This window comes from Histoplasma capsulatum (genome assembly GCF_000150115.1).
Source record: "Histoplasma capsulatum G186AR genomic scaffold supercont2.1, whole genome shotgun sequence".
Classification (NCBI taxonomy): domain Eukaryota; kingdom Fungi; phylum Ascomycota; class Eurotiomycetes; order Onygenales; family Ajellomycetaceae; genus Histoplasma; species Histoplasma capsulatum.
In genome coordinates this window covers 3,433,688-3,458,554 of record NW_025544801.1, presented here as the reverse complement: position 1 = coordinate 3,458,554, position 24,867 = coordinate 3,433,688, and the positions used below count along the sequence as shown (strand labels likewise).

Here is a 24,867-nt window from a genome sequence, read left to right as displayed (position 1 = left end):
GCACCAGCAGCCGCCGCAGCAAGAAGCAAGCGTCGGAGCGAAAACAGCGAACGGGGCATTTGGCGCTAGTGGGAAGGGAGTTGGCCAGCGCCAGATGCCACCCAGACGACCGAAGCGGAATAAGACGACGACGACGACGACGCAACATCCACAGTACTACTATACTACTCAACCATCACCAGGGCACTAACTAGTTCATAACCACCATAGCAGTAATAATGATAGTGAAATACTAATAATAGTAATAACAAAGTGATCATAGTGATAATAGTAATAATACCAAAACCGCATATCGCTCAACCCTTTTCTCCCCCTTCCGCAGGAAACATGCCACCCAAGCAAAGAATGATGGCGGGCGTGATGGATCCACAATTCCACATCCAGAGCCAAAACGAGCCCCCCAGACAACATTCAAGCCAACAAATCCCTGCCCTGGCCTAGCCCGGGACTTGGCAGGTCCTTGGCGGGCCTAGGGGCTGGCGGCAGGGCGGCAGGGCGGCAGGCTGGCAGACTGGCGGGCTGGCAGGGGCTGGGCATATGTAAGCACGCATTGTAGTTAGTTAGTTTAACTGAGTTAACTAGTTTAGTTCGCTAGTGTAGTTAGCTAGCCTAGCCCACTAGTTCAGCTAACTGAGCTAGCGGGTTAGTGGGCTGCACTGGTCCGTGGGGCGTACTACTGTACTGCTACCCTTCTCGAAGTACTGTCCCATCTTCCGCTGAATCTCTGGCGCATCGTGAATTCGTTGATCCTGGGGCCCGCGGGCTGGTGTGGGGCCACGGGGCTACTGGGCCAGGGACCCATGGGCTGGCCACGGACGGGCGAAGTGGGGTGCAGCCTGCCTGGAACCGTGGCTCTTGCAGCCCTGGAGGTCCCCTAGAATCCCTCCCTCGGATAGGGCACTGCACGCACTCATTGGCTAACTCGCACATGTTCTACCTGGGTACATCGTGTACATCGGGTGCATCATGCACATCAAGGAATGGGCCTGACGTGGTTCCGACGTGGGTTAGTGCGGTCACCGTTCCCTGGTTGCCCGTGGTTGGCCGGCTGGCCCGCAGGCGCCCACTGGCGGGGCCAGATTAGTCAGGCCTCCCGGGGTCATCCTCGGCGATCCACCCAGATCCACCCAGGAGCCATGGAGGAAAAAGCAAATGCTCGTGGACCCCGTTGACCATCTGGTACCGGTACCGCCGTCCCACAAACAAATAAAAGGGCTCTCTTCCCCCCGGGTCAGGCCAGTCACTGGCAACCAGGCAAGTCATCTCCATACTAGCATTTTACACTTAGCATCTATTTAAGAGCTAACCAGAGTAACAACCTCGTCAACTAAAACATCGACTGGTTATTGACTAGCTGACCAGTTAACGAACTACAGCGTCGTAAACCGCTCTGTAATTTGTGCCAAAGTGCATCTCACTAAGCGTACCTCCCATTAGTGAGTGCACCACACTACAACAGAATTCACACTGTAATAGAATTCTACCAACTATTCTTATTCCTCATCTGCTCATTGATCCTCATCACCATGTCTAAATCATGTGATAATGACATCAACATCCGGAAAAGAATGGTCAATATGAGGAGCTCAGAGAAAATAGCAGTAACATTGGATTTTACCATAACTAGTAGGCCCTCATGCTCTGCTTGGCGCCGGAAGCATTGCTAAATATGTTTGTAGCTATTGCTAATTCGAAATGTCCCGGTGGTAGTTACTGGTTAGCCTCCATATCTTAGTTGACTATTGGGGCTGCAAGGTAGTGCTGGCATATATATATGTATATATGTATATATATTTTTGGTGAAATGTTATCATATGAAGATTGAGTGATGTTCGAGTCTCGTCTGGGAAGGGAAAGAGAGATCAACTCTGCAAGATCTCTATAATAAATAAACCGTGTCTATAGATGGATACAGCATCTTGGTTGTATTGGTATCCCTATCACTCGTTAGAATGCCACGTGACCATACCTATTTAAGCAGTGCTGCGCCTGCTGGATACTTACAATGAACCAAACCTTCCACCTCCATCAGGTTGTCTATCGTTTGTGAAATAGGCACTTTCACAATAAATTAGCACGTCAAGTTCTCGTTTGCTTACATATGTGTGGACTGTTGCAATGTTGCAATGTTGCATGTGCGCATCCTTTGAGGGCTGTGACGATCATATGTTATTCGCCCCACACACATCCCGCTGCGTGTCCTTGTGCTTGCATGGTAGAGGCGCATGCAGTGCACAGGGCTGCTGGGGGGGAAAGATTCAAGCATTGGTTAGTAATTATTGTGGCTGAGGACTGGTTAAGTGAGGAGGGAGCGCCTAACTAAAGGTTATCTACGCAAAAGTATGTGTGCATATTCTTCCGGGCAGCCACTGCTCGGGATCTTGGGGAGGGGGCAAAACAACAAAGCGCCGCCGATGCTAACCCTGTTGCTCCGATTGGGAGGGGTGAGGTGCGCAAGTTTCTGGACATTAAATGGGGCGGTTTCATGTTGGCAACCGGCGGCGCAGGATGTGACTGAGCCTGTCGTGGGGCACGGAGCGCTGGTCTCAAAGCTACATAAATACCCAACTCTTCGGTCCATTACAGATCTGTACAGAGTGCACGACACCACATCACACTACATCCACTCCACTACACTGCGCTACACTGCACTAGTTAGTGGCTGGCGCTAGGGCTGGGCTTATTTTTAACTTTAGATGTTTTTGTCCAAGCGTGAATGAGGAAAGGATCGGGTTGTTCTGCTTGGCGACAGACAGGGGTAAACTCGTCATGACCGAGCAGGGTTCGAGTCTTCCAGAAGAGGCAGACAGTCAGTCAGACAGACAGACAGGATATCCCGTCGAGACATGTTATTTTCCCGCTCCCAACATCGGTGTTCGTCAAAAACACTGACACACAAATACGAGGCATAATACGACCACAGAGAACACCTGGGTTGCACTGTACGAGCCAAAAAGGGCGATGTGAGGGCTATCTTCCTTTCCTCCGTAAGGGGCGTCATACCCCCGTGAGAAAAGTTTCTCTCTCCCTCGCTGGGCCGGAGAGAGTCAAAATGATGGCCGGGGCAATTGAGCGGTGAGATGAAGTTGAAACAAGGCAGGAATTGATGGGGGCTGGCCTGAGATCGGCAAAAAGATGCCGATGCTAAAAGAATAAGATTCAAAGGAAAAAAAGGAAATAAAAAGAAAAAAGAAAAAAAGCAAAAGGGAAAAAAGAAAAGAAACTTGAAGCTAAAGGCGCAACACAACTCTGTTGATCTCCACAATTCCCACATCTTTGAGATTATGGCTAGTATTAGCCTTTCCCCACCTTTTTTTTAGCCAATTGTTATACGTTCTGTGATGAGAAACAAGCCAAGGAGGAAAATTAAGAAAGCAACGAAAAAGATCGCAAAAAAAAAGAGCCGGCGGTTTGAACGATGACGGTGAGTGGGTCGGTGGCACAGACGATGTACGCACACAGCAGATACACAGGATGTGCAGTGCAGTGCAGTGCAAATGCGCCATGCATGGATATGACGGACTTGAGGGTGACGCTGGGCTCATCCGATTTGCAAATATTCTGTACTACGATTGTGCCCGGTGATGGTTGCGTTGTGCTGCGTCAGTAACTGTCTGTCTTGATTGGATACTAATATTAATTTCCGTCTGTGGATGCCAAGTCAAAGCTCCCTTTTTATCCTTGGTTTCAGATGAGGCTGAGAAAAAGCAAGAAAAGAAGGAAAATAAGAGCAAAATAAGAACTCAGAATGGAATGGAACAGAACATCGTCACAATCCATTTTATCTGCAAGCCACTGACTGGGGTATCGTCGAAGGGGAACCACCTCCCAATATAACGGATCCTGGCCACACAGCACATGACATGCATTGGTTCTTGGATAGGTCAAGTCCTTGCCTTGTTATATCTGCACATATGATTAGCGTACAGTCAGAATCTTCCGCTGATAATTCCCGAACACCTTCATACTGGAGTTGGGACCCTCACAGGATAATGTACGTTTTTGGCATTAGTCCCTCAGGGCTTTGGACTGAGGGAAATCCCCATTGAGCCCACAAGAATCACTCCTTAAAATAATCCCAGCAGCCGTGAAAGGAATTACTACACTCGGGTGCTCCTAACCACCACTAAACAAATTATAAAAGAATCCAGGGGCCCTTTACCGTCTACTCAGTGGAACTCTCGTCTCATAAGCTGGCTTTGTATGCCGGGTTGCGTCAGAGAATCCGCACGATATCCTTCTCTTCACGTCCATAGTTATAGATCTTGCTTGGTATTTGGTTGAACTGGCTTTTTATTTGCTTCGGCACACTTCATAGACACGTGATGAGAAAGTCGACCAAGCTGCAAGCTCAGGTATCGCGTCATAAAGTTGTTGAACTTATTATCTCGTTGACACATGCCAGAATAACAACGCACTCAAAAATCCACATTAATGAGAGTACATATCCTTCTTGCACACGTTTTCAGATGCCCAAGTGGCCCTGGTTTGAACCAGGGCGCAACTGAGGAAATAATAGTAACCCCCGATCCCATCCCGCTTATCCACACCCAATACCCCATCCGATCAAATCCTAGTAGTAGAACGAAATGAAAATGCAAAAAACACAACATCACCAACTCCCATTCGGATATGGCTCGTTTTTCGGCCCCTTGGCCCAGTCTTCGTCCCTCCCATTCCAGTACTGCAACCGAATCTTGCTCCAATCAATCCCCTGATCCGTATCGATCGTCAACCCATTCACAATCCAAAGGCGCAAGTCCCCATGGCTCCCGAAAATAAAACAGGAGACCCCACACGTCTTGCAGAAGTAGTGGCGCACCCTCTTCGGGCCGAAGCTGTACTCTGCCAGCTCGTCAAGGGAGGCCGGCTCGAGGAGCGTGATGTCCTCCTCTGCCTCGGCTCGGATGGATACCGAGCCGTTTTTGAGGCAGATGCTGCAGTTGCAGCGGCTGGGGGTGAGTTTGTGGATGTCGAGATTCACGGTGTATTTGACGAAGCCGCAGTGGCAGCTGCCGGTGTAGGGTTTTTTGGACGACGAGGGGGCTGTTTCGGTCGTCATGGCGGTTTTTTTCTTTCTTCAACTTTTGGTTCTTGGTTGGAACGGTGCGATGTATGGAATGTGTAGGCTTCAGTATATATATAAATATATATATATCTCTATTGCTGTTGGAGACGGGGATGCACGATGTAGATGGCCAGCGTTGCTGCTATAGAAATATATCCAACCCCGCGTGGGCGGGGTATTAGCTCAGCCCGGAGGCTTGGGCTGAGGGTTTCCTGTGGCGTCGACAACAAACAAGGCCATGGCCCATGTTCAACTTCTCTCCCACAGCAATAGATCAGATGAGAAGAGAGCACCGCATTTTCAGGTAAGCGTTTTAGTGAGCTGCAGCCCTAACCAAACTAGACCTCACAAGCATCTGTTAGGTAGAGCTTGCTTATCAACATCATCTGAGTTTCAAAGCCTGGCAGAGAATTCACATTAACAGGAACATTAAATAAACCCTTCATTAGTCCTGAGTCGGAAGAAAAAACGAACTGACCACGACTGTTAAAATACAAAGATAGAATGAACGCGAAGTTTCAGGCCATCAATCTCTGGGCCGTAGTCCACTGACAACTGCCAACATAAACAATACAAGCATACACGACATATTACACAGGTAGATTGCTAACCCACACCAGCCCTCTTAACAATCACCGCGGTTGGCCTGGTGCGATATTAGGACCGAGACACCATCAACTTTAATAACATCAAATGTCGCATCGTCATCTGAATCTCCATCATCAACAGCACTTCCCTCGCTAGGAATATCAAATGTCATATCATCAAACTGCTTGACAGTCGAGTTCGCAAGCTTCTGTGGCGTGGTATGGGCCGATAATTTAATTGCATCAAGCAGTATACTGTCAAGGAATGCAACCACCTGATCACTGCGCATGGCCCATGACAATGGCTCAGATTGCATTGCCTTTCCTGTCTCATGAAGCACAAGAAATCGAAAGTCTACAAGATCAGTAAGAATGCCAAAGACAGCTGTCTTTTTTGCTTTCATCTGGGCTTCTTGAACAGCAAATAAATAAGCCAATATCTGAGCAATACTATCTCCTTGGATAGCAGATCTAGCTTCAACTGCTACTACCAGCATTTGTTCCAATCTGGTTGTATCCACTATGTAGCCTAGGGACCAATCTGCTCTGCCAGAGATTGTGCCGCCACCGTACTTCTGCTTCACCGTTGCAGTCAGGGGCACATTGTAGCTGACACAAAATTTGTTGGCAGCTGAATCATCCAGTTGATCCAGTCGATCTGTAAGTAGAATATTGAACAATGTGTAGATGGATTCCTTGTATTGAAATGTTGAAAATGCTGGAGAGTCTACAATCTTCTCTAAAGCAGTCACTAGAACATAGTCAATACAAAGGTTGAGAATTTCTCATTGAGTCTTGACTCACTAGCCCAGCCAGACAGAGGCTTCTCAGCACTCTGATTCAACTGATCCTCTGTCAAAGTCCATATGTATTCTCGCTTGAATACATTGAAGTCAGTACCCAGTTTTTCCGTCATCTGTTGAAGTGTAGATTTTGAAGGTGGGTATGATGGTGGAAGAGCAGAGCTTGGAATATTGGAAACTGCAGATGCAATGAATCGAAGGAATGGCAACAGCACATGCACTTTGTCTTCTGAAAGACCATCTTTTAGAACTGTGTTCAAAGTTCTAAAGAGGTCTGGAAAGCCTGACATGGCTTCCGTGAGGTCAAAATAGGAGTGCGAGGCGATGGGCTTTTGTTTCTTCGCTGGCGGTGCCATTTCTGCTGCTGCTTACTGCTTAAAAGGGAGGCAAGTCGTTAATCGTAGTGGGAGTTGTTGTTGCATGGAATGGAGGCTGCTAAGATCAACGTTATCGAATTCGGTGAGCGCGGAGTGTCAGTTGTTTGCCGTCGAATTCCAAGGTGGACCACCTCATCGTCTGGGAACGATGGCAGCAATTAGCGCGTTGTCGTTCTGTCGCCTATTCTTCTGATTCCTCATCGGTGCGTAGCTACAAAAGTGGCGATTGACTAAAAGGGGACACTCCGAATAGATCATTTAAAGATTTTTATAAATATGAATTTACAGATGAGCTTCAGTTTGATATTGATTCAGAGAATGTATATAAAGATTATACAAATTATAAATGAGAATACAGCATGTATCACTAGTTCTCTACTACTGAGTGATTATTGACTGACTAGTTAGTCTACTTATGATAATTGTATAACAAACACACTTTCCACACGGGCATGCTTCGCTTGCTACGCTTGCTACGGCCAGTTACACATAAGCATAAATAGTTAACTATCCGAGTATTCTGAGGTTTTCGTTGGTTGGGCAATTTGTGGCCTGAGTTGCCTCGAGGGAGCACGCTTCCGATGGCCTTCCTCGAGTAGGGAGGCACAGCACAAAAGATAAGAGGGGATATAACAAAGCAGCCATGGAGGAGGCACTGAAGAAATATGAAGCTAGAAACGAGGAAAAAAACAAGGAAGAGTCGAAGTAGACAAATTGAATTTTGTCGGAAAGAAATTATAGTGACTCGCCTTTTTTTGTATTTTCGTTTCTGTCAAGAAGAATCAGCTTAGAAGGCGAGTCGGAACTGCTCGTCGTATCTCTCTTTATATTTAACTTTTGACTCAGCGAAGTCCCACGCGTTAAGGCACAAGAAGGTTAATTCATCGTAAATCTCACTGTATTGCGGTTCGTTGATCTGACCTCCTGCTTAACTTGTCAGCAGTATGGAGGGTGTTGCATTTCAATAGGGCGAATGCAGGTCTATTCTGGGTCAATAACGTTTGTGATATGCCAGTCATCATCAACAAATGGTCCCGAGCGTAGCTTGCCGTCTCAAATATATATATATATATATATATATTAGAGTCTACAGTTCTCATCGTTGCCAATGCACACATCTGGCTGATGCAATCTCCCATACTCGAGGCGACATGTGGTTGGTAACGTAGCTGATTGTCATGAAGAGCTAGAACATCCTGAATCTAAGTGTCCACGGTCGGATACGTTGGTTTCCGCGATATATCAAGGGGGATGTTCTCATTTTCGAAGTCGCAGATTTCCAATGTCAACGGCCGGTTACTGATGCACAAGACGCCACCATCATTGATTGTCAACGATCCGATGTGTGGTAATGGCTTCCGGGAGAGAGTAAGTTGAATTTTGGCTAAAGCAATGAAAAGGTTGCGCCTAAGGGTTGTATCGTGTCTCCGCTTATCGTATGATTAGAGAGCATATGCCCGTTCTCGACATACCCAAAAAGCATATATCCAACACCAAGCACATCAAGTGTAGAAGGTTTATTAACTTGGTACACGTACTCGTTGTCCTGTTGACAAGCCAAATCCATCAAGACAAGCAGTTGGGATATCAGGGCATTCTTCGCCAAGCCACGCATAAGTAGCCGCTTCACATCGAACTTTTTCATCCCCGTGATCAGGGCTAGCAGGCTTATACGGGAGGTGAGCCCGTATAAGCAGCCGGATGCTTTTCCGATCCGGCTTTTGAATGGAAACTGGAACAGAGAGATTGTAGCTGCCATTTAGCCATTCCGACGGTAGAAGTCAAACAGAGATGATGAGCGATGATAGCTTTGATAAGGGAGCCTTTCGCCCCAATATGATCTCTGAAGGCAGCCGCATTTGTCTCGTAGGTCAACGCTTGCAAAGCACTTACAGTCTCATTCTGCCTTGCCTCTGAGTAAGTGACTTGCCTTCCTAGAAGGCGCCTCGTCACCGGTATGGCTGCATTGGCAGTCCGAAACTCAAAACAAAACAGGTGTTGGTGGGAAATAGGGATGCAGCAGGATAGAGATGTCCTCCTGGCTCAGACGTTATTTTCGTCGTGTTAGTCAATCAATCGGACGGAGCCATTCAACTCTACTTCCCGTCAGTGTTTGTACGAGAATAGCTCACATTCAATTCAGCGATCAAAATGTGAGCACAAACGCTAGATGTTATTGTTGGTCATTTGGTAGAATACCCTTGTATACGCACGGTTTTAATTTTTGAATGTCCAAAAACTTTATCTCAAAGAAAGTTATTTTGTGGGTACACATTCAAGAATTTATCAATAGGCACATATCCTCAACAACAGTTATTTATTCGTAAAATCACTACCACGAGCTAGTCCGATTGGGTGGCCAGGAAAGCAAAGTAGTAGCCTAGCGAGCAGGCGGCGGCGTATAGAAGCAGGAAGAAGGAGGTAGGGAATCTCTATGAGATATCCTTATATTGCCTGATGGACATGTCACACGTAGCCCAGAGGGGAGTCTGACAAGCAGGGAGTGATCTCATTGAGGTATCCCTATCCATTATGGTCGCATCTTCCCACCATCGCAGACAAGGAAGGTTGTCGCAGGAATACCAAAGGACCAACGGCCAGAATTGCCAGATATTAGGCATTCCAGTAGTTTCCATAACTCTGATAGAGACGCGAAACATATATCAATTCCAATTCGCTCTCTCATTTGATGTGGTAAATGGGTTGTGGATATTTTTTGATCTTTCTCCTCAACGCTTCGGCAGATATACACTAGCCCCAAAATGGGAAACTAATGCCAAGACATCGCTTAGCTCAGCCCACACTCGTCAAATTGGGACGAAATAATCTACTTCCAACTCGGACTTTTGTCGACAGGACGGACAGACGGCAAACCTCTTTACCACCTCGCCAAACTAACCACAACAGGGTCAAGATGTGAGTTGCTTTCTGGATGTCCTGCTGTCATGATAATTGAGTCCGTCAGGGAGCTAAATACTGATATCTTCCACTTTTTCTCAATTACAGGAGTCACCGGAAATTCGAAGCCCCTCGGCACGGTTCGTGGAAATTCCATCTATATTTCTCCTGTTTTGTTGGCATTCACAGGCAATTAGAGCTCCCGTGTACGACCCTTACTGATATGCGATTTGTGTAGGCTCTCTTGCCTTCCTTCCGAGGAAGCGCAGTGCGAGACATCGGGGAAAGGTTAAGAGGTCAGTCAATTGTTGAGATTATCTTTGACGCACAATTGTCAGCGAGGAAGGAAGTACTGAAACCTTTTGCTCAACGAACGAACAGCTTCCCCAAAGATGACCCCAAGAAGCCGGTCCACCTCACTGCCGCCATGGGCTACAAGGCTGGCATGACCACCACCGTCCGCGACCTTGAGCGTCCTGGTGCCAAGATGCACAAGAAGGAGATTGTCGAAGCTGTCACCATTGTTGAGACACCTCCGGTAAGATTGAAGCTGATTTTCATAAACTCTTGATTTGGCTTTGGACAAGGGATTTTGTGAATCTAATGTCTATCCTTTGTCCGCTTTTCTAGATGATCGCTGTTGGTGTTGTTGGATATATTGAGACTCCCCGAGGCCTCCGATCCCTCACAACCGTTTGGGCCGAGCACTTGAGCGACGAGGTCAAGAGACGATTCTACAAGAACTGGTACAAGAGCAAGAAGAAGGCCTTTACGAAATATGCCAAGAACCACTCTGAGAACAAAGGTGCCTCCGTCGCGCGTGAACTCGAGAGAATCAAGAAATACTGCACTGTCGTCCGTCTGCTCGCCCACACCCAGATCCGCAAGACCCCGCTCAAACAGAAGAAGGCCCACCTCATGGAAGTCCAAGTGAACGGCGGCAGCGTCGCTGACAAGGTCGATTTCGCTCACGGCCTGTTTGAGAAGCCCATTGAGATTGATACCATCTTCGAGAAGGATGAGATGATCGATGTCATTGCAGTTACCAAGGGCCATGGATTCAATGGCGTCACTAGCCGATGGGGAACCAAGAAGCTTCCTCGCAAAACGCACAAGGGTCTGCGAAAGGTTGCTTGTATTGGTGCCTGGCATCCGTCACACGTCCAATGGACTGTTGCCCGAGCTGGTCAAGACGGTTATCACCACAGAACCTCCTGCAACCACAAGATCTACCGTATCGGCAAGGGTTCCGATGAGGGCAACGCCTCGACTGAATTCGACGTTTCGAAGAAGCAGATTACACCGTAAGTTTCTGCCCAACTCCTCCATCCACCCAATTTATTCCATACAAATGATGCTAATAATACCTTTTTGTCTCCAGAATGGGCGGCTTTGTCCGATATGGCGAGGTCAAGAACGACTACGTCATGATCAAGGGATCCGTCCCCGGTGTCAAGAAGCGGGTTCTCACTCTGAGAAAGACGCTTTACCCACAGGTCAGCCGCAGGGCGTTGGAGAAGGTCGAGTTGAAATGGATCGACACCTCGTCGAAGTTCGGGCACGGAGCATTCCAGACGCCAGCCGAAAAGCGGGCCTTCATGGGCACCCTCAAGAAGGATCTTGTTACTGCTGCATGAATTTCCTAATAAAGAAAATCAAGATATTAAAATATTCTGGTTCTGTTTCCATTTTATGCTGGCCTAGCTTCTGTCAGACTTACTTGCCTTGTTATTACCTTTTTTTCCCCCTCAATCGGTCGGTGCAGGTGCAAATGAATATTTCTTTTCCACTTCTTATTGATATAATCAATACCTGATAACTTCCCCATTTCATCTGCCCTTGCCGCTCGTTTCATTACGCCTGAATAAAATGAGAGTGTAAGAAGCTTTTGCGGGCAAGGTATAAGTGAAGACAAATGGAGTCTGGTAAAGGATGAGACCAATCATCCTGCACCGTAAAAACCCGCAAACAAAAGTAGCCTGTTCTCTTGATGCCTTGTTGTTCTTGGACCGATCTACCTTTTTATAGCCGCCCGGAGTGAAGCTTCATAGAATCCGTCTGATGTACGCCGTTCACTGCCAGCGATTTCCTTGCCTTGTATAGATACGCAAATAATACAATGCGCCATCTTTCATGTGCAAGTGAGACGATGAAATTATGGCCTTGATGGAATTTCCATTTTCCTTGCGTGATGCGGACCCATGGATTAGCATTTGCGTCATACCCCTGTATAGTTCATCCTCCCAATCCCTTCTGAGCCGGTCATCGTTGAGCATCCATTCCACCCTTTATCGAAACTGAATAAATCATAATTTCGTGATGGAAGCATCCCAAGAACGAAAAGAGCTTACATCTAAATAATTGGCTCGTTTCATAATACCTCTCGACGATTGCCAGAATACTCGAAACGTCCATGACCCCCTACCAGTGAAAACCCCACGAAATAACACAACCATCATGAAGCTCGACCAGGCAGTAATTGACCTCCTCCACCTAGACGCAGCAAATACCACAGTAAGCCGTGTTGGGGGCGGTTGCAGCAGCGCATCCTCTGCGAAAATCAGCACAAAACTTGCAGATGGCACTGAAAAACACTTTTTCATGAAAACCGCAACGGGAGAGGCTGGTAGGGTGATGGTACAAGGTAACTGACTGACAAACCGTTTCCCGATCATCCATCATCCATATTCCAGATTTACAGCGCAATGAAATCATATTTCATCCCTTTTTATCCCATAAAATCCCCTTCCCAGAGAGCACTTCCCTGGTAAACATGAGAATGTCACATATAATGACTAAATCCGAAAACGGAAACACAATCATTCAGGCGAAGACGCCTCCTTAAAAGCCATCCACGCCGTCGTCCCAACCCTCTGCCCGCAATCCTTCGGATGGGGCGCTCTCTCTTCCTCCCCTTCCTCGCCCCTAACCTATTTCCTAGTCGTTGATTTCCTCGAGCCTTCCTCACCCTCCAACTCAATCTCCCGTCGCCAAGAACATAATTTACCCCGCAAATCGCTCGCGGAGAAGCTCGCACAGCTACACACAACCCCAGCGCCTGTGCCGGACGGCTACTCAACGCCTCAATTCGGCTTCCCAGTCTCGACATGCTGTGGCGATACAGCGCAGGATAACTCCTACAAATCCTCCTGGGCCTCGTTCTTCGCGGAGAACCGGCTCCGGTTCATTCTGCAGCGCGCAGAGGCGGCGAATGGAAGGCCTGATGGTGAGCTGCGGCGGCTTGTGGAGAGGACAATAGCGCAGGTTGTGCCGCGGCTGTTAAGCGATGAGCATTTGAATGGCGGGCGTGGGGTAGTACCAGTGGTTGTGCATGGGGATCTGTGGTCTGGGAATGCAGGGTCCGGCAGTTTGGCGGGGAGAAGAGTTGAGAAAGTAATATTTGACCCATCAGCATTTTACGGGCATAGCGAGTATGAATTGGGGATTATGAGGATGTTTGGAGGCTTTGGTGGGGGGTTTTTGGAGGAGTATCATCATCTTTGTCCGAAGACACAACCCGTGGAGGAGTATAATGATCGCATTTCTTTGTATGAGTTGTAAGTGCTGTCCCTTCTTGTCCCTTGCCTTTTATTTTCTCGAAAAAATATATAGTTTAATTGTGGTGGGAATGGGCTGATTATTTGGATGCACAGATATCACCATCTCAACCATTATGCTCTTTTTGGTGGCTCATACAGATCAGGGGCTATACGGATTATGGAGATGCTGCTACAGAAATATGGATCTTGACAGACTTAGCGAGACGGATAACCTGAACTGTTTGATAAGCTAAAGAGGGACATTTTCAATTCCTTGTTATGTATCTGCGAAATCACTATGAGAAAGGTGAAATCCCCGCTTGGCTTGGTGATGACCTCATAGCTGTAAAATCACATGACCGCCCCGCTGGTGATCCTATACAAGAAACTCAGTCCTAATTCATTTTCAGATAAAGTGCTCCAATAGACATAAGGAAGAGAGAAATGAGGAATCAGCTATTCAGAATTTCAAGGACAAGATTCTACTTCATCCACCACTGTGTCAGGGTAAAAGGAGGACCTAATCAGCGCGGACAATTCTCCACACGAGCCGTTCCCCTGGGGTCATCGTTGTCGCAACAGCTCCATCATCTCACCACCAATACCACCACTCCTCGAATCATTGGGCGTTCCCACCACATTTCACTCCTCTCTCCCACATACTGCAACCGTAGCCGCGGCCTCAATAACAACCACGGCCCACCAGCAAAACCCCGTTCCTCATTTCTTCCTTCTTCATCATCAACACCCACAACAACAACCACCATGTCCTCCGATGATGCCTACGCAGCCTTTCTCGAAAAGGCAAATGAATCCCCTTTCAAGAACACACCGCTGACCGCAGCTCAGCAACAGGAAGAACATCTGCAGACAAAAAGGATTGACTCAAATGTGTCTGTGCCCACTGTCCTCAGCGATGTGAAAATATACTACACCTCCGAAACAGACGAGCTCTTCGAGCCTGTAGCACTGCACTGGAGCGGAGCGATGGAGAGCCGGTGGCCAGATGTTGGTATGTTCTTCCTCCCCGCTACCTTCCTTCACACGCACACAGAGAGAGACATATATATGTATATATATATATTTAGTATACAAAAACTAACCTAATCAGACGAATTCCAAACCCTCATTCTTCCCAGCACCGACACGCGCGCTACCAGCGCCTCCGCGACCGCCGCGGCGGAGGCAGCAGACATCCAAACATCCATCCTCTCCCCGTCCGCCTTCGACCCGAATAACCACTACGCAACAGTCACGAATGCGGTGATGATTGCGACCGGGGCCGGAAACGGGGCCGGGGACGGGAATGAGTTCGATACGAAGCTGGCGGAGGCGAAGGTGAAAGTGTATCGAGTGCAGATGAGCTGTGCGAGGGTGGAGTATTGGGTTGTCGGGATGGATAGACATGGGGAGGGAACGATTGTGGGGTTGAGAGCGAAGGCGGCTGAGAGTTAGGGGGCAGGGGGTTTGGATTTTCTCTTGGAGAGCAACCCTTTTGGGTTTTTTTTCTCTTTTCTTCTTTGCTTCTTTTACTTCTTTATTTTATTTTATTTATTTATTTTCGGGATCTTTATGATTTATGGTTGTTGTTTAGGGAGGGGCGGGAGTTATGGGTTGGATTGGGTCGAGGGTTTGCGATTTTCTATTGCCATCCCAGGAGGATTAATATGAAATAGAAGGTGGTTATGACTTCGCGGAATATCAGTTTTCCCTATTCTAATTCTAAATTTAAGATATCGCTGCAATTGGGCCTCCGCCCAGCAGCAATCAAAAAAGGTTCACGCAGCCATATGGGATTGTGCCCCCTAAAGAAGCATGTGAAATTGAAAACATAGAACTGAATTTGCACATCTACATGTACTGCACAACTCCAACGAAAATCGGTCAATAGATTCTTACCTGTAGAATGTCGTTTGAAACAGAACGAATGCATCTTGCCTCTCCAGATAACATCGTTTCGTCTCGTTATTTCGCGTTCATTTTCCTTCGTCATCAACTCTCCGTCTTTTGAAACTACTTCTTTCCGCTCCCATAGGATCCTTCTCTTCCCAGTCCACCATTCCAGCATCCTCTGCGACCACGGTGCCTGATGGTGTGCCACACTCCTCTGTCACTGAACCAGCTGACGAGCTACAGATTTTCGCCTCCTCAGATGTTGCACAGGGCTGCGGCTGTGTATGCACTCCAGGAAGCCTTTGGTTCGCAGCGTTAATGAACGCATCTCTGATTTCCTTCGCCCAGTCGCGGGCATTTCTATAGGCGGTAGCTCCTTGCCGGAAGGATTCTGGATCACTGGTCAGAGACCAACCCTTGATCTGAGTCATAATGTATTTAGGGTGGTTTCCAAGACAGGTTGGCTGGGTGGGATGGGAGGTGTATAACTTCAGGGTCCCGTCGTGATAGGTAGCCATGATGGTGTACGCTTTGTTATCATACACTGGGATATCTTGCCCGTAGGACTGAAGGCTCTGGATGCCTCGGGCGCCTAAAGCGCCATCATAGCAAGCCTGTATTCTTGCTATCGCGGCAGAGTCATCGGGTCCCTTTGCTTCCAGGAAGAAATTGGGTGCCATTGGAAGGCTATCATCGGTTGAGGGAATGATGAGGTCATTGAGCTGGTTGCGAATACTTCGGTCAAGTTGCTCCGGGCGAGCCCCATCAAAGCGGTCTGGCTTTCCAGGAACAAGAGAACCGTCTGTTAGAGGAGCAAGATTGGCAAATGAACCCTCCCGCCCGTTATATGCGGTAGAGCTGGTAGCGCCCTCAATGGTTGGAATCACCGATGCCAGTACCGAGTGCTTATGGGATGCATACGCAGCCACCCGTGCGAAATTTTCAAACGCATCATCAGTAAAACTTGATGGCGACAGGGAATCTCGAGGCTCGGCTAGTCTTTCATTAATCTCCTTCCAATTATCTGGCTTCGCTGATCTTCCGCCATCGGGAGCCTCGTAGGCATAAGGGTAGACGCCGTGATCTATGAGATTCTGCTGGAAGGTATATCTATACGCTATTGCGCGCCTGGTTTCGGAGATCGCGGCGAATTCAACTCCTTCAGACGTTAACGATGGAGTGCTTTGAGTGGCGTGCCTGTCGAGTTCCATTAATCGGCTCAGAATGTCTTCAAGGGATGGGGGCTAGAGGAAAGACGGGATGGTCGGTCAGCTGCAATTCCAGAGTAAATACTACTTACTACCTGGCAACAATGCTTACACTTCTCGGACCAGAACCACCATGCGTGGCACAGTGTTCCAGCTCCTCACAACGGCCTAGCTCACAGCTACGGTGCTGGATATCTTGGTGGCTCTCCTCCATCCAAGCACGACATTGAGCGTCCCTCCAGCTTAACTCCAGCTTTCTCAACACGGCTATGGTGAAGCAAGTATTTGGATATCTCAAGAAGACGCCGACGAGGTTCGAGAGCAATTGGGTCGGTCGACCTTTTGCCTCTTCGATGGATTCTTCGATGCTCTGTCGGATGGCAGGTGTGAGCATTGTGGCTGCTTTGGCCTATGCGGATGCACCAGGCATATGGCAGGAATCAAGGCAATAGACCGGTTCTTCTACGTATTTGAAAATGGGAGTAATACGGATTACTGATCATACGTGTGATATATATATGATATGGCGATGCGAAGGGAGTACTCCGCACCGTCGTTTACTTCATGACGGGAGTTGCCTCGAAGCGGCGCAGTAACAATGAGAGCAAGCGCGCCGTGAAAGATGAAAAGCAGCAGAGAGCAACAGGTAACAACCCCACGAGAAGAAGACTCATTATCATTATTCATCGTCAATTCGTATATCTGCTGTGTGTATGCTGTGCGGGGTTTGCGAATATGTTGATGCATCCACGGATCCATCCGCCAGGTTAAATTCTTTGTGCAGCGTTATATCGCCTTCCATGAAACAGCAAACGACGCGCAGGCTGGTTGGTAGAACTTTAGTTAAAATGTTTACTATACAAGGGAGTCAGATAAATAGCGACTTCCAAGTCTTGCGGTCACTGAGAGAACAAATGATGAATAGATATAGACTTATCGTGACAGCTTTTTGATGTATAGTGAGTGCATGAACTATCTCGTTCATCTGCTGTACGTGGCTGAATCAAACGGATGGCAGCAACCTTGGAACCTGGATGCGACTGTCTCAGATTGCTTGCTTTCCCTGTTGTTGTTACCCACCTATGTCAGCGCGTGCGAAACCTTGGTTTGTGGCCATCGAGCCGTGAGCAGGGAACCTTTGTCCAGTCCGACGTGCGGGTGCGGCGGAAAATCAGCTGCGACAACTTGCGCCAACTCCCCATCCTTTGTTGCTCTCTCTCCATTCCTCCACTCTGCTGCTTCGTGCCCGACGACGTTCCTCCTGCTGATCGAGCCGGGGGAGTTGAGCACGGAACACTGCCCTCCCCAGGGGCCAAGACACTCACGGATCAACGGATCAGCCAAGTATTCCACGGTTGGCCCAAACCTCGTTAGTTGCCGCACCTGCATGCATTAGCTGCTTGCTAGCGGGTGACATTTGACAGCACGCGTCTAATCTAGATCCCATCGAGGAACTCGACTACGGCAATTACGGTTGCGGGAGGTTGAGGCACGGCGCGTGTGTATACTTGATCTGCAGGTGGGCTGTCGGTTGATGTGGGATGATATACATTGGCTAGGAAGTTGACAGGTAGGCCGTTTTTCCATTTCCTTTACCTCATCATTCCCTTTTCTTTTGTTGGATCTTCCTATATGGTCCAGTTCTCGTGGAGAGAAGAGCAGAGCAGAGTGTCATTCATTACCTGCTGGAAATGCGTGGGCGGTATATATATATAGCTATATTCACTTCGAGTCTCCTTGCCTACTTGCTCACCTCCACGCGTCGCATGGCTTTCTGGCATTATTAGCTCTGTGCCATTGATCGCCATGCCCGTCTTGATTCCCTTTATCTAAACGCTTTCTTTTCTAGACCTCAGACAGAGAATATAGTCCTCTCGTTGCTCGTTGTACCTGCCCGGCCTGACTTCTGGCCAGCCAGTCGTTTCCGCCCTGCTGGACGCGTTATAGTTGCCATCGTCTCTCCCGTTCACTCGCAAGACAAACACGGCCTTCTCTCATCCACTCGCGCCCGCCGATATTTTCTGTTTTTCTGTCTGATCTCAGCACCTCTCAGTCTCAGAGTCGAATTTGGAGCTCTGAGAGACTCCGAAGAAACACAATCGATCGGTTCATCCTTGATCTTCGACTCGTTGGTTTGCTTCCGGGACATGGTCTGGTCGAAACATCTGGTGGCGTTGGATTTCTTCCTAGGCATCATCCCCTCCGCTTAGCTTTACCTTTTCCAATTTCAAGCTCTCGGTAGCATGTCGAAACGCCTTCGTAAACCTCCCCCTCCCCCTCCCCCTCGGAGGCTTTCGCCTGGAACCGAAACAGGCTCTGATCAGTCGGATCCGTTCTTAACACCAAATGCTTCTTCCCACTCCCTCATTTACCCTCCGCAGCCCCCTTATTCCCCAGCCTTTCGACAAGGCTCTCTGCATGGCAGTGACTCCTCAGAGTGCTTGCCACTCTCCACCTCACGGCACGAGCGGGACGAAAGCCAGGGCTCAAAGTATCCAACCACACGTTCACGAAGAGCAAGTCAGAGTTCAGAGGGGGGCCTCGGTTGGGAGGCCTCCGGGTACCCTTTTAGTCCAACGCGGGATAATCGGAGTCACTCTCGGATAGACGATGATGAGCCCATCACGACCCAGACCGTCGTGGAGAAATATGCCATCGTGCCTTTTGAAAACCTCCTGGTGTTTCCTGAGGACGTAGAGAAGGATGACTACCTGCATAATCCGGACCCAAACGATGCAGACAGAGACTGCGATGTTTGCACGCGGCGAGGTGCAGTTAACCTGGTGGCGCTCACAGTTGTGGTCGTAGGGGTCGTGACGCTTTTTGTTGTTTATCCCGTTTTGTACGAGTGTCCTTCCCGAATCGAGGTTATCCAAATACGTTTAACCAAGCAGGAAGAGAAAAAAAAAGTGAGAAAGATAAATTAACTTGCATGCCATTTTGAATAGGACATTCATCGAAAAGCTGATAGAACCCTCCGGCCCTGTTTGTGCTGACGACCCGATGTGCCTGGATGTCGGTCCTATTCCACATCTTCAAAACATTCGATATTCGCTAATAGATCCGGATACGCCGGAGTCCGCAAAATCGAAAGTATCCATTGACGGGAAGAAGTGGCAGTTGGTGGTAGGAAGCTCCCTAACCCATTCGTTGTTGACTAAAATAAGTGGCTTCGTTGGTTTGTTTGCCAAGATTAACTGATCTGTCACCCCAGTTCTCCGATGAATTTAACAAGGACGGTCGGACGTTCTACGAAGGGGACGATCCTTTCTTTCAGGCTGTTGATCTTTGGTATGGCGTGACGAAGGATCTAGAGGTAAGTGGATAGTCGGGGTTATCATCCATAAATACTTACTCATATGATTATTTTTATTTAGTGGTATGACCCAGACGCCGTTACCACAAAAAATGGCAAACTCGAGATCCGCTTCGATGCTTTCCCAAACCACGAGCTGAATTATCGGTCCGGGATGGTCCAATCCTGGAACCAACTATGTTTCACAGGTGGACGTCTGGAGGCGAGTATATCGCTTCCCGGAAGGGGTGATACATCTGGTTTCTGGCCTGGGTTCTGGGCCATGGGCAATCTCGGTCGACCAGGCTATGCTGCTACGACGGAAGGGATGTGGCCGTATAGCTATGACAACGTATGTGACGCCGGCATAACTCCCAACCAGAGCTCGACGGATGGTATTAGTTTTTTGCCTGGCATGCGCCTGCCCGCCTGCACGTGCAAGGGAGAGGATCATCCGAGCCCTGGTAAATCACGAAGTGCCCCTGAAATCGATGTTATTGAAGCAAGCGTGCATGCATTAGATCCAAATGTACCGTCAGATGTGGGGGATGTGTCGCAGAGTATGCAAGTTGCGCCGTTTGATGTGTGGTATATGCCTAACTTTGGTATGTTTTCCATTCTTCTCTTTGTGTATTCAATTGGTTATGCTGTCTAAGCTAAAGAACAACAAAAAAAAAAAAAATCCACAGACTTTTACGAACTCTACGATCCCAGAATAACGGCCATAAACGACTATCGAGGTGGTCCATACCAACAAGCAATCTCAGGGATAACAACAGTAAACAACCACTGGTACGACGGCCGCTTCTACCAAGTCTACGCGTTCGAATACAAACCCGGGCCCAAGGGTGAAATAACCTGGTTCGTCGGCAAGGATAAAACCTGGAAACTCGACGCGCGGGCTCTCGGGCCAAACGGCAACATCGGCCAACGCGTCATCCCCGCCGAACCCATGGCGCTTGTCATGAACTTTGGGATGTCGAAAACGTTTGCATTTCTGAACGTAAGCGGTCTGGCGACGGTGATGCCTGCGACAATGCGGTTTGATTATGTGAGGATTTATCAGGATCCGGATGCTGTCAGTGTTACGTGCGACCCTCCCGGAACGGAGACGACGGAGTATATTCAAAAGCATCGGAAAGCCTATGATAATGCGAATTTGACAACATGGTATGTTTTCTTGAATTTTCTTTTGGAAGAATGGGGCAAGGAGAGGGGGTTATTCCTTTTCGCAGACCGACTAACTTGTTCACTTTTGCTTCGATAGGAAGGACGCGGGGTATGCGTGGCCGAAGAACTCGTTTATGCATGGATGTTGAGAGAAAGCTTCTGTTTATATGCGATACGTGATGCCGACACGACACGACAAGACGAGAAACAAATACGACGTACAATGAATTTGATTCATGAAGAAACGAAGGTTTCGATAATTATACACCTTGGTGTTGCTAATTGTCTCTTTGGAACTTACCTCTATTAGCAGATAGGGCTCTTTTGTTTGTGTAGCCCTTTTGTTTCTCTGTATACATTTTTCCTCCCTTTTCTCCTGCATCTCATCGGGGATATAGGGAAAACGCGAGACATAGATACGAACTGTACATACATTAATAACATGCATCAGGATCTAGGCGCTGGATTGTTCAGCTTCTGTGCTTTTATATGCTCCTCCTGTGCTGTGTATCATTTCATCAGTACTTGGAATTGGCTTTTTTCTTTTTCATTTTCCCGACCTTTTTGTGCTTTTGATTGTGGTACTGTTTTTCTTTTCTTGATTCTAGGGGAAAGGAGCGCTCTTTTGGCGGCTTCTTCGCGTGCTTCTTCGTCTGTTTAATTGTAATTCTAGCAATTGATAATAGAACAATGTAACTTGTTAATTAAGTGCGGAGTAGTCTGTCATGCTTAGACCCTAGTTAGTTCTCCCCCGCAACTGGAGCTTGGGACAGTAACTAAGCTGAGCCCACCACCACCACCGCCACCATCAACAGAACATTCAAGCAGCCAAATACATACAGCTCAACGGGCGATTTCCCTCTTACCATAAATTGGAAGTTTGGCATTTCTTGTTTGATATCCTGTCTTCCAAAAGTAAAACCCATGCGAATTCTCTAGTGGTCCCCGTTACGCCGTGCTCAGCAACCGCGGGGAACCTGGTCTCTGGGAGGTGACGGGACGCAGTTTGGAAGAAAGCTTTAGGGGATTTATTTGATCTGGGCTTTCGCGAGGCGACGGTCCGATAGAGCGGTACATACACGTATTGTATCGGCCTGAAGCTGCTTTTCAACACCAAACAGTCCTCGAAGCGCCCTCTTCTGTATCTCCCCTCAGCCGCACAGCTTCCCTTCCGACCTCGTTCTGTCCGCCATTTCCCCCCAGGAGCCTTTGTTTTGACGAACAAAAGGAAATAAATACCTCACCCGCCAAAACCTCTCCTACGAGCGCATTAATAAAAAAAAGAGAAGAAAAGAAGAAGAAGCAGAAAAAACAACCATGAACGACAACCCCGCCAACAATCACCTCCCTGCAAACTTAACCCCACAGGCCCGTCAAATGCTCGAAGATGCGTACGACCGGGTCCTCGAAGCGCGTGCCCTGGTATTAGCAGCATCGGATGTGGCAGAGCATATCGATGCGCATATCCGACTAAGATTTGCGCAAGAGCGCGAGCAGGAGATCATATCAGAGGTTCTTGGCGGGAGTGGGAGTGTTCAGGGGACCGGGACCGGGCCCGAGAGCCGGAGCAGCAGTAGTGATGACCCTGATTTTGTTAATGTGGAGGAGGAGGCGGATGAGATCGAGGTTGATGGGTATTTTGGTGAGTTGTTTTTTTTTTTTTTTTTTTTTTCTTAAGTTCTTTTCATCGACGGCCCGAAAATCTGCATCGCAGTATAGATAGATAAATAAATACAGCTTGTCACCAACTCTAACAGAGATCTCTTGGTTTATTTTATGAACCAAACCGCAGGCTATCGAGGAAGTAGCTCCTCTACCGGAAACGCACAGTCGCAGACCCTCTTCGGTTCCGCAGACTTGCCCATCCATCCACCGCTGGTCGGACACATGCGCCTCAAGTCCTACCTGCGCGAACGCCGCCATGCGTCTCTCAGCGTGCTGACAGATCAGGAGCTGTTAATAAACCATGCCGTGGCCAATTACGAGGTTGGTCTTGTCCCCGTACATGCTGCATTCATTGTGTGGGACCGACAACATCCGTTTGTATAACTTCTACTAGCTAACGCATGCCGCATCTGTTCAATAGACCATCCCCGAGGCCCGCCGCCGCTTCCAACACCATTACATCGGCCTCAACATGCCGCAAAACTACATGCACGCCTTCGCCCTCCAGGACAGAATGCTAGGGCCTAAAAGGACGTCATCTGGTTCCGCCAGCGACGCCGCCGCCGCCGATAAAAGTAGAGGTAGAGGCAAAGGCAAGGGCAAAGGCAGGGCCATGGCTGCAACTTCGACTACTAATCATACTGCCTACAACGAAATCCCACTCCCAGCTACATCCGCTGCCGCTGCCGCTGCCACAACCACGAGCACCACGACAACAGGTTCGGGCTCGTCTTTACGAACCCAACCCGGGCGCCCCATAGTTGATGTTCTGGAAGTCGATGGCGGGTGGCGGAACAGGAGCGCTGGGGATGAGGGGTATGGCCCTGTCCCCTTGCATGGGTCTGTCGCTTCGTCTTCATATGCAGCTAAGGGTGGTGGCGATGGTGCTAGGAGAGGGAGCAGAAGGGTTGGAAGGGCTACTGCCGCTGAGAGTAGTGGGCAGGGTAGAAGGAGAAGTGCGAGACATGCGGCACGTGGGGTTGAGGCTGGGGCTGGGGTCGGGATTGGGTAGGTATGCGGTATAGATGGGCACGGTTTCGGCTGAGTGTGGTGTGGTTAACATCCCAATTTGATCTTTCGTTTCGGTTTGTATTGGGAACGACGGTGCAACGGCGCAATGGATTATTTGGGGCAAAAGACTTGAAATCAATCATGTGTACGTGTAGGGGTGAAATATGGCCGCGAGTTTTGTTGGTGTTCTCTCCTGAGAACCCTTTTTTCTCTTTTCCATCGCTCTCTCTCTCTCTCTCTCTCTCTCTTTCTTTCTTTTACCTCCTAATTCTCATGGGGATACTTAGGTATGTTCCATGCTTCCAAGCTGATAAAAATACAAATTTGACAATGTCGTAGCTTTTGCGAGGCCTGACTGATGCTTTGAGGGATCCGATTCCGCTGCGCGAGGTCACCGCAAACGCTTCAAACAGGGTTTGCTTAAGCTATAACTACAACATACACTAGGAGAGGAGAACAGAGAAGATACTTCAACCCCACTCAACCTCGAGAAGCGAGTGAGAACGGGACATGTGAGCAACTACCAGTCCTAAAGCTGACGGGAGCTCGAACCGCGCGGAATTTGGCCATGGTTTGGTTGTGCGAGTTAGGGGGAAGCATGGCGACTGAAAAGAAAAGCAGAGAGGGAACAGACACTGGACCAAAATGGTGTTCTATCTGGTGAAGAGCCGGCGAAATATATCATTTCGGACTGTTGGTGATTTGGTTTTTTCTTTTTTTGTTCCGTTATTTCTTTTATTTAGCGAAATATCGACCGGCTTCGCTCCCCACGGCTGGATGACTAGGCCCACTTTGCTGAGAAACCCGTGCGACGCATTACCATCCAGCTAGAATCGCATCGAGACACCAGTCAGTGGTGACCATAGTTAGAATTCACCGAGCTATTTTGTGTGTAAAGTGGCCGAAACGGGTCCGCCAGCGACGGAATCTGTAAGGTCTCTGGGGTCTTTGACCGAGATTTATAGTTCTAGTATGCACTCTCACCGTTGATCTTCTATTTATGTGTATCAGAACTCAATCTCAGGCATTCACGTAGACACTTCATGAAGCCGGCTTAGTACCAAGACGGACATAATCGTTTCAAGTTACGACTTTCTGGAACAGAACTATATCGATCGTCCAAGGCTGCGTCAACAGCCGCACATCAAGGAGCTTCTTCGGCTGGAGCTGAAAGCCCTTGAACCACCGTCAATACTACTGCGCATCGTGTGCGTGTCAGGGCCCCCACTGCCCGGATCTCAGCTTGATGAAGCGGTCAGCACTTACAGACATTAACTTGCCGATTCCTTTATCATCTTCTTTGCATATACCCGTTCTAGCTTCCGAGCTTCTCATACAGTGGCGGTACAAAAT

The 24,867-nt window shown here is 48.4% G+C and overlaps 10 protein-coding genes across 10 annotated transcripts; 6 read left to right on the top strand and 4 right to left on the bottom strand.

The window, feature by feature from the left end:
- Nucleotides 1-94: 94 nt before the first annotated feature.
- Nucleotides 95-1,689, top strand: HCBG_01125 (uncharacterized protein; the record flags this gene model as incomplete). The annotated part of the gene is made up of 5 exons (XM_045428175.1): nucleotides 95-153; nucleotides 263-456; nucleotides 648-1,002; nucleotides 1,377-1,436; nucleotides 1,680-1,689. The coding sequence occupies 5 exons, from the start codon at nucleotides 95-97 to the stop codon at nucleotides 1,687-1,689; spliced, it is 678 nt and encodes a 225-aa protein (XP_045292150.1).
- Nucleotides 1,690-4,356: 2,667 nt separating this feature from the next.
- HCBG_01124 (uncharacterized protein) lies at nucleotides 4,357-5,183 on the bottom strand (the record flags this gene model as incomplete). The annotated part of the gene is made up of 1 exon (XM_045428174.1): nucleotides 4,357-5,183. One exon carries the CDS (start codon nucleotides 5,060-5,062, stop codon nucleotides 4,613-4,615), a length of 450 nt encoding a protein of 149 aa, XP_045292149.1.
- Nucleotides 5,184-5,693: 510 nt separating this feature from the next.
- On the bottom strand, nucleotides 5,694-6,814 carry HCBG_01123 (uncharacterized protein; the record flags this gene model as incomplete). The annotated part of the gene is made up of 2 exons (XM_045428173.1): nucleotides 5,694-6,406; nucleotides 6,460-6,814. The coding sequence occupies 2 exons, from the start codon at nucleotides 6,812-6,814 to the stop codon at nucleotides 5,694-5,696; spliced, it is 1,068 nt and encodes a 355-aa protein (XP_045292148.1).
- Nucleotides 6,815-8,086: 1,272 nt separating this feature from the next.
- Nucleotides 8,087-11,866, top strand: HCBG_01122 (large subunit ribosomal protein L3; the record flags this gene model as incomplete). Its single annotated transcript, XM_045428172.1, has 10 exons — nucleotides 8,087-8,203; nucleotides 8,407-8,514; nucleotides 8,706-8,752; nucleotides 9,149-9,234; nucleotides 9,628-9,751; nucleotides 9,842-9,873; nucleotides 9,972-10,029; nucleotides 10,115-10,271; nucleotides 10,364-11,037; nucleotides 11,115-11,866. 10 exons carry the CDS (start codon nucleotides 8,087-8,089, stop codon nucleotides 11,368-11,370), a joined length of 1,659 nt encoding a protein of 552 aa, XP_045292147.1.
- A 324-nt stretch (nucleotides 11,867-12,190) lies between these two features.
- On the top strand, nucleotides 12,191-13,294 carry HCBG_01121 (phosphotransferase enzyme family protein; the record flags this gene model as incomplete). Its single annotated transcript, XM_045428171.1, has 2 exons — nucleotides 12,191-12,377; nucleotides 12,561-13,294. 2 exons carry the CDS (start codon nucleotides 12,191-12,193, stop codon nucleotides 13,292-13,294), a joined length of 921 nt encoding a protein of 306 aa, XP_045292146.1.
- A 412-nt stretch (nucleotides 13,295-13,706) lies between these two features.
- HCBG_01120 (uncharacterized protein) lies at nucleotides 13,707-14,727 on the top strand (the record flags this gene model as incomplete). The annotated part of the gene is made up of 2 exons (XM_045428170.1): nucleotides 13,707-14,284; nucleotides 14,384-14,727. The coding sequence occupies 2 exons, from the start codon at nucleotides 14,038-14,040 to the stop codon at nucleotides 14,725-14,727; spliced, it is 591 nt and encodes a 196-aa protein (XP_045292145.1).
- Nucleotides 14,728-15,248: 521 nt separating this feature from the next.
- Nucleotides 15,249-16,767, bottom strand: HCBG_01119 (uncharacterized protein; the record flags this gene model as incomplete). Its single annotated transcript, XM_045428169.1, has 2 exons — nucleotides 15,249-16,409; nucleotides 16,486-16,767. 2 exons carry the CDS (start codon nucleotides 16,765-16,767, stop codon nucleotides 15,249-15,251), a joined length of 1,443 nt encoding a protein of 480 aa, XP_045292144.1.
- Nucleotides 16,768-17,052: 285 nt separating this feature from the next.
- Nucleotides 17,053-18,141, bottom strand: HCBG_01118 (uncharacterized protein; the record flags this gene model as incomplete). The annotated part of the gene is made up of 4 exons (XM_045428168.1): nucleotides 17,053-17,228; nucleotides 17,368-17,436; nucleotides 17,510-17,739; nucleotides 18,119-18,141. 4 exons carry the CDS (start codon nucleotides 18,139-18,141, stop codon nucleotides 17,053-17,055), a joined length of 498 nt encoding a protein of 165 aa, XP_045292143.1.
- A 265-nt stretch (nucleotides 18,142-18,406) lies between these two features.
- Nucleotides 18,407-21,557, top strand: HCBG_01117 (beta-glucan synthesis-associated protein KRE6; the record flags this gene model as incomplete). The annotated part of the gene is made up of 6 exons (XM_045428167.1): nucleotides 18,407-19,215; nucleotides 19,322-19,499; nucleotides 19,588-19,689; nucleotides 19,751-20,273; nucleotides 20,358-20,838; nucleotides 20,936-21,557. 6 exons carry the CDS (start codon nucleotides 18,617-18,619, stop codon nucleotides 20,985-20,987), a joined length of 1,935 nt encoding a protein of 644 aa, XP_045292142.1.
- A 564-nt stretch (nucleotides 21,558-22,121) lies between these two features.
- On the top strand, nucleotides 22,122-23,515 carry HCBG_01116 (uncharacterized protein; the record flags this gene model as incomplete). The annotated part of the gene is made up of 3 exons (XM_045428166.1): nucleotides 22,122-22,480; nucleotides 22,631-22,824; nucleotides 22,925-23,515. 3 exons carry the CDS (start codon nucleotides 22,156-22,158, stop codon nucleotides 23,513-23,515), a joined length of 1,110 nt encoding a protein of 369 aa, XP_045292141.1.
- Nucleotides 23,516-24,867: the final 1,352 nt, after the last annotated feature.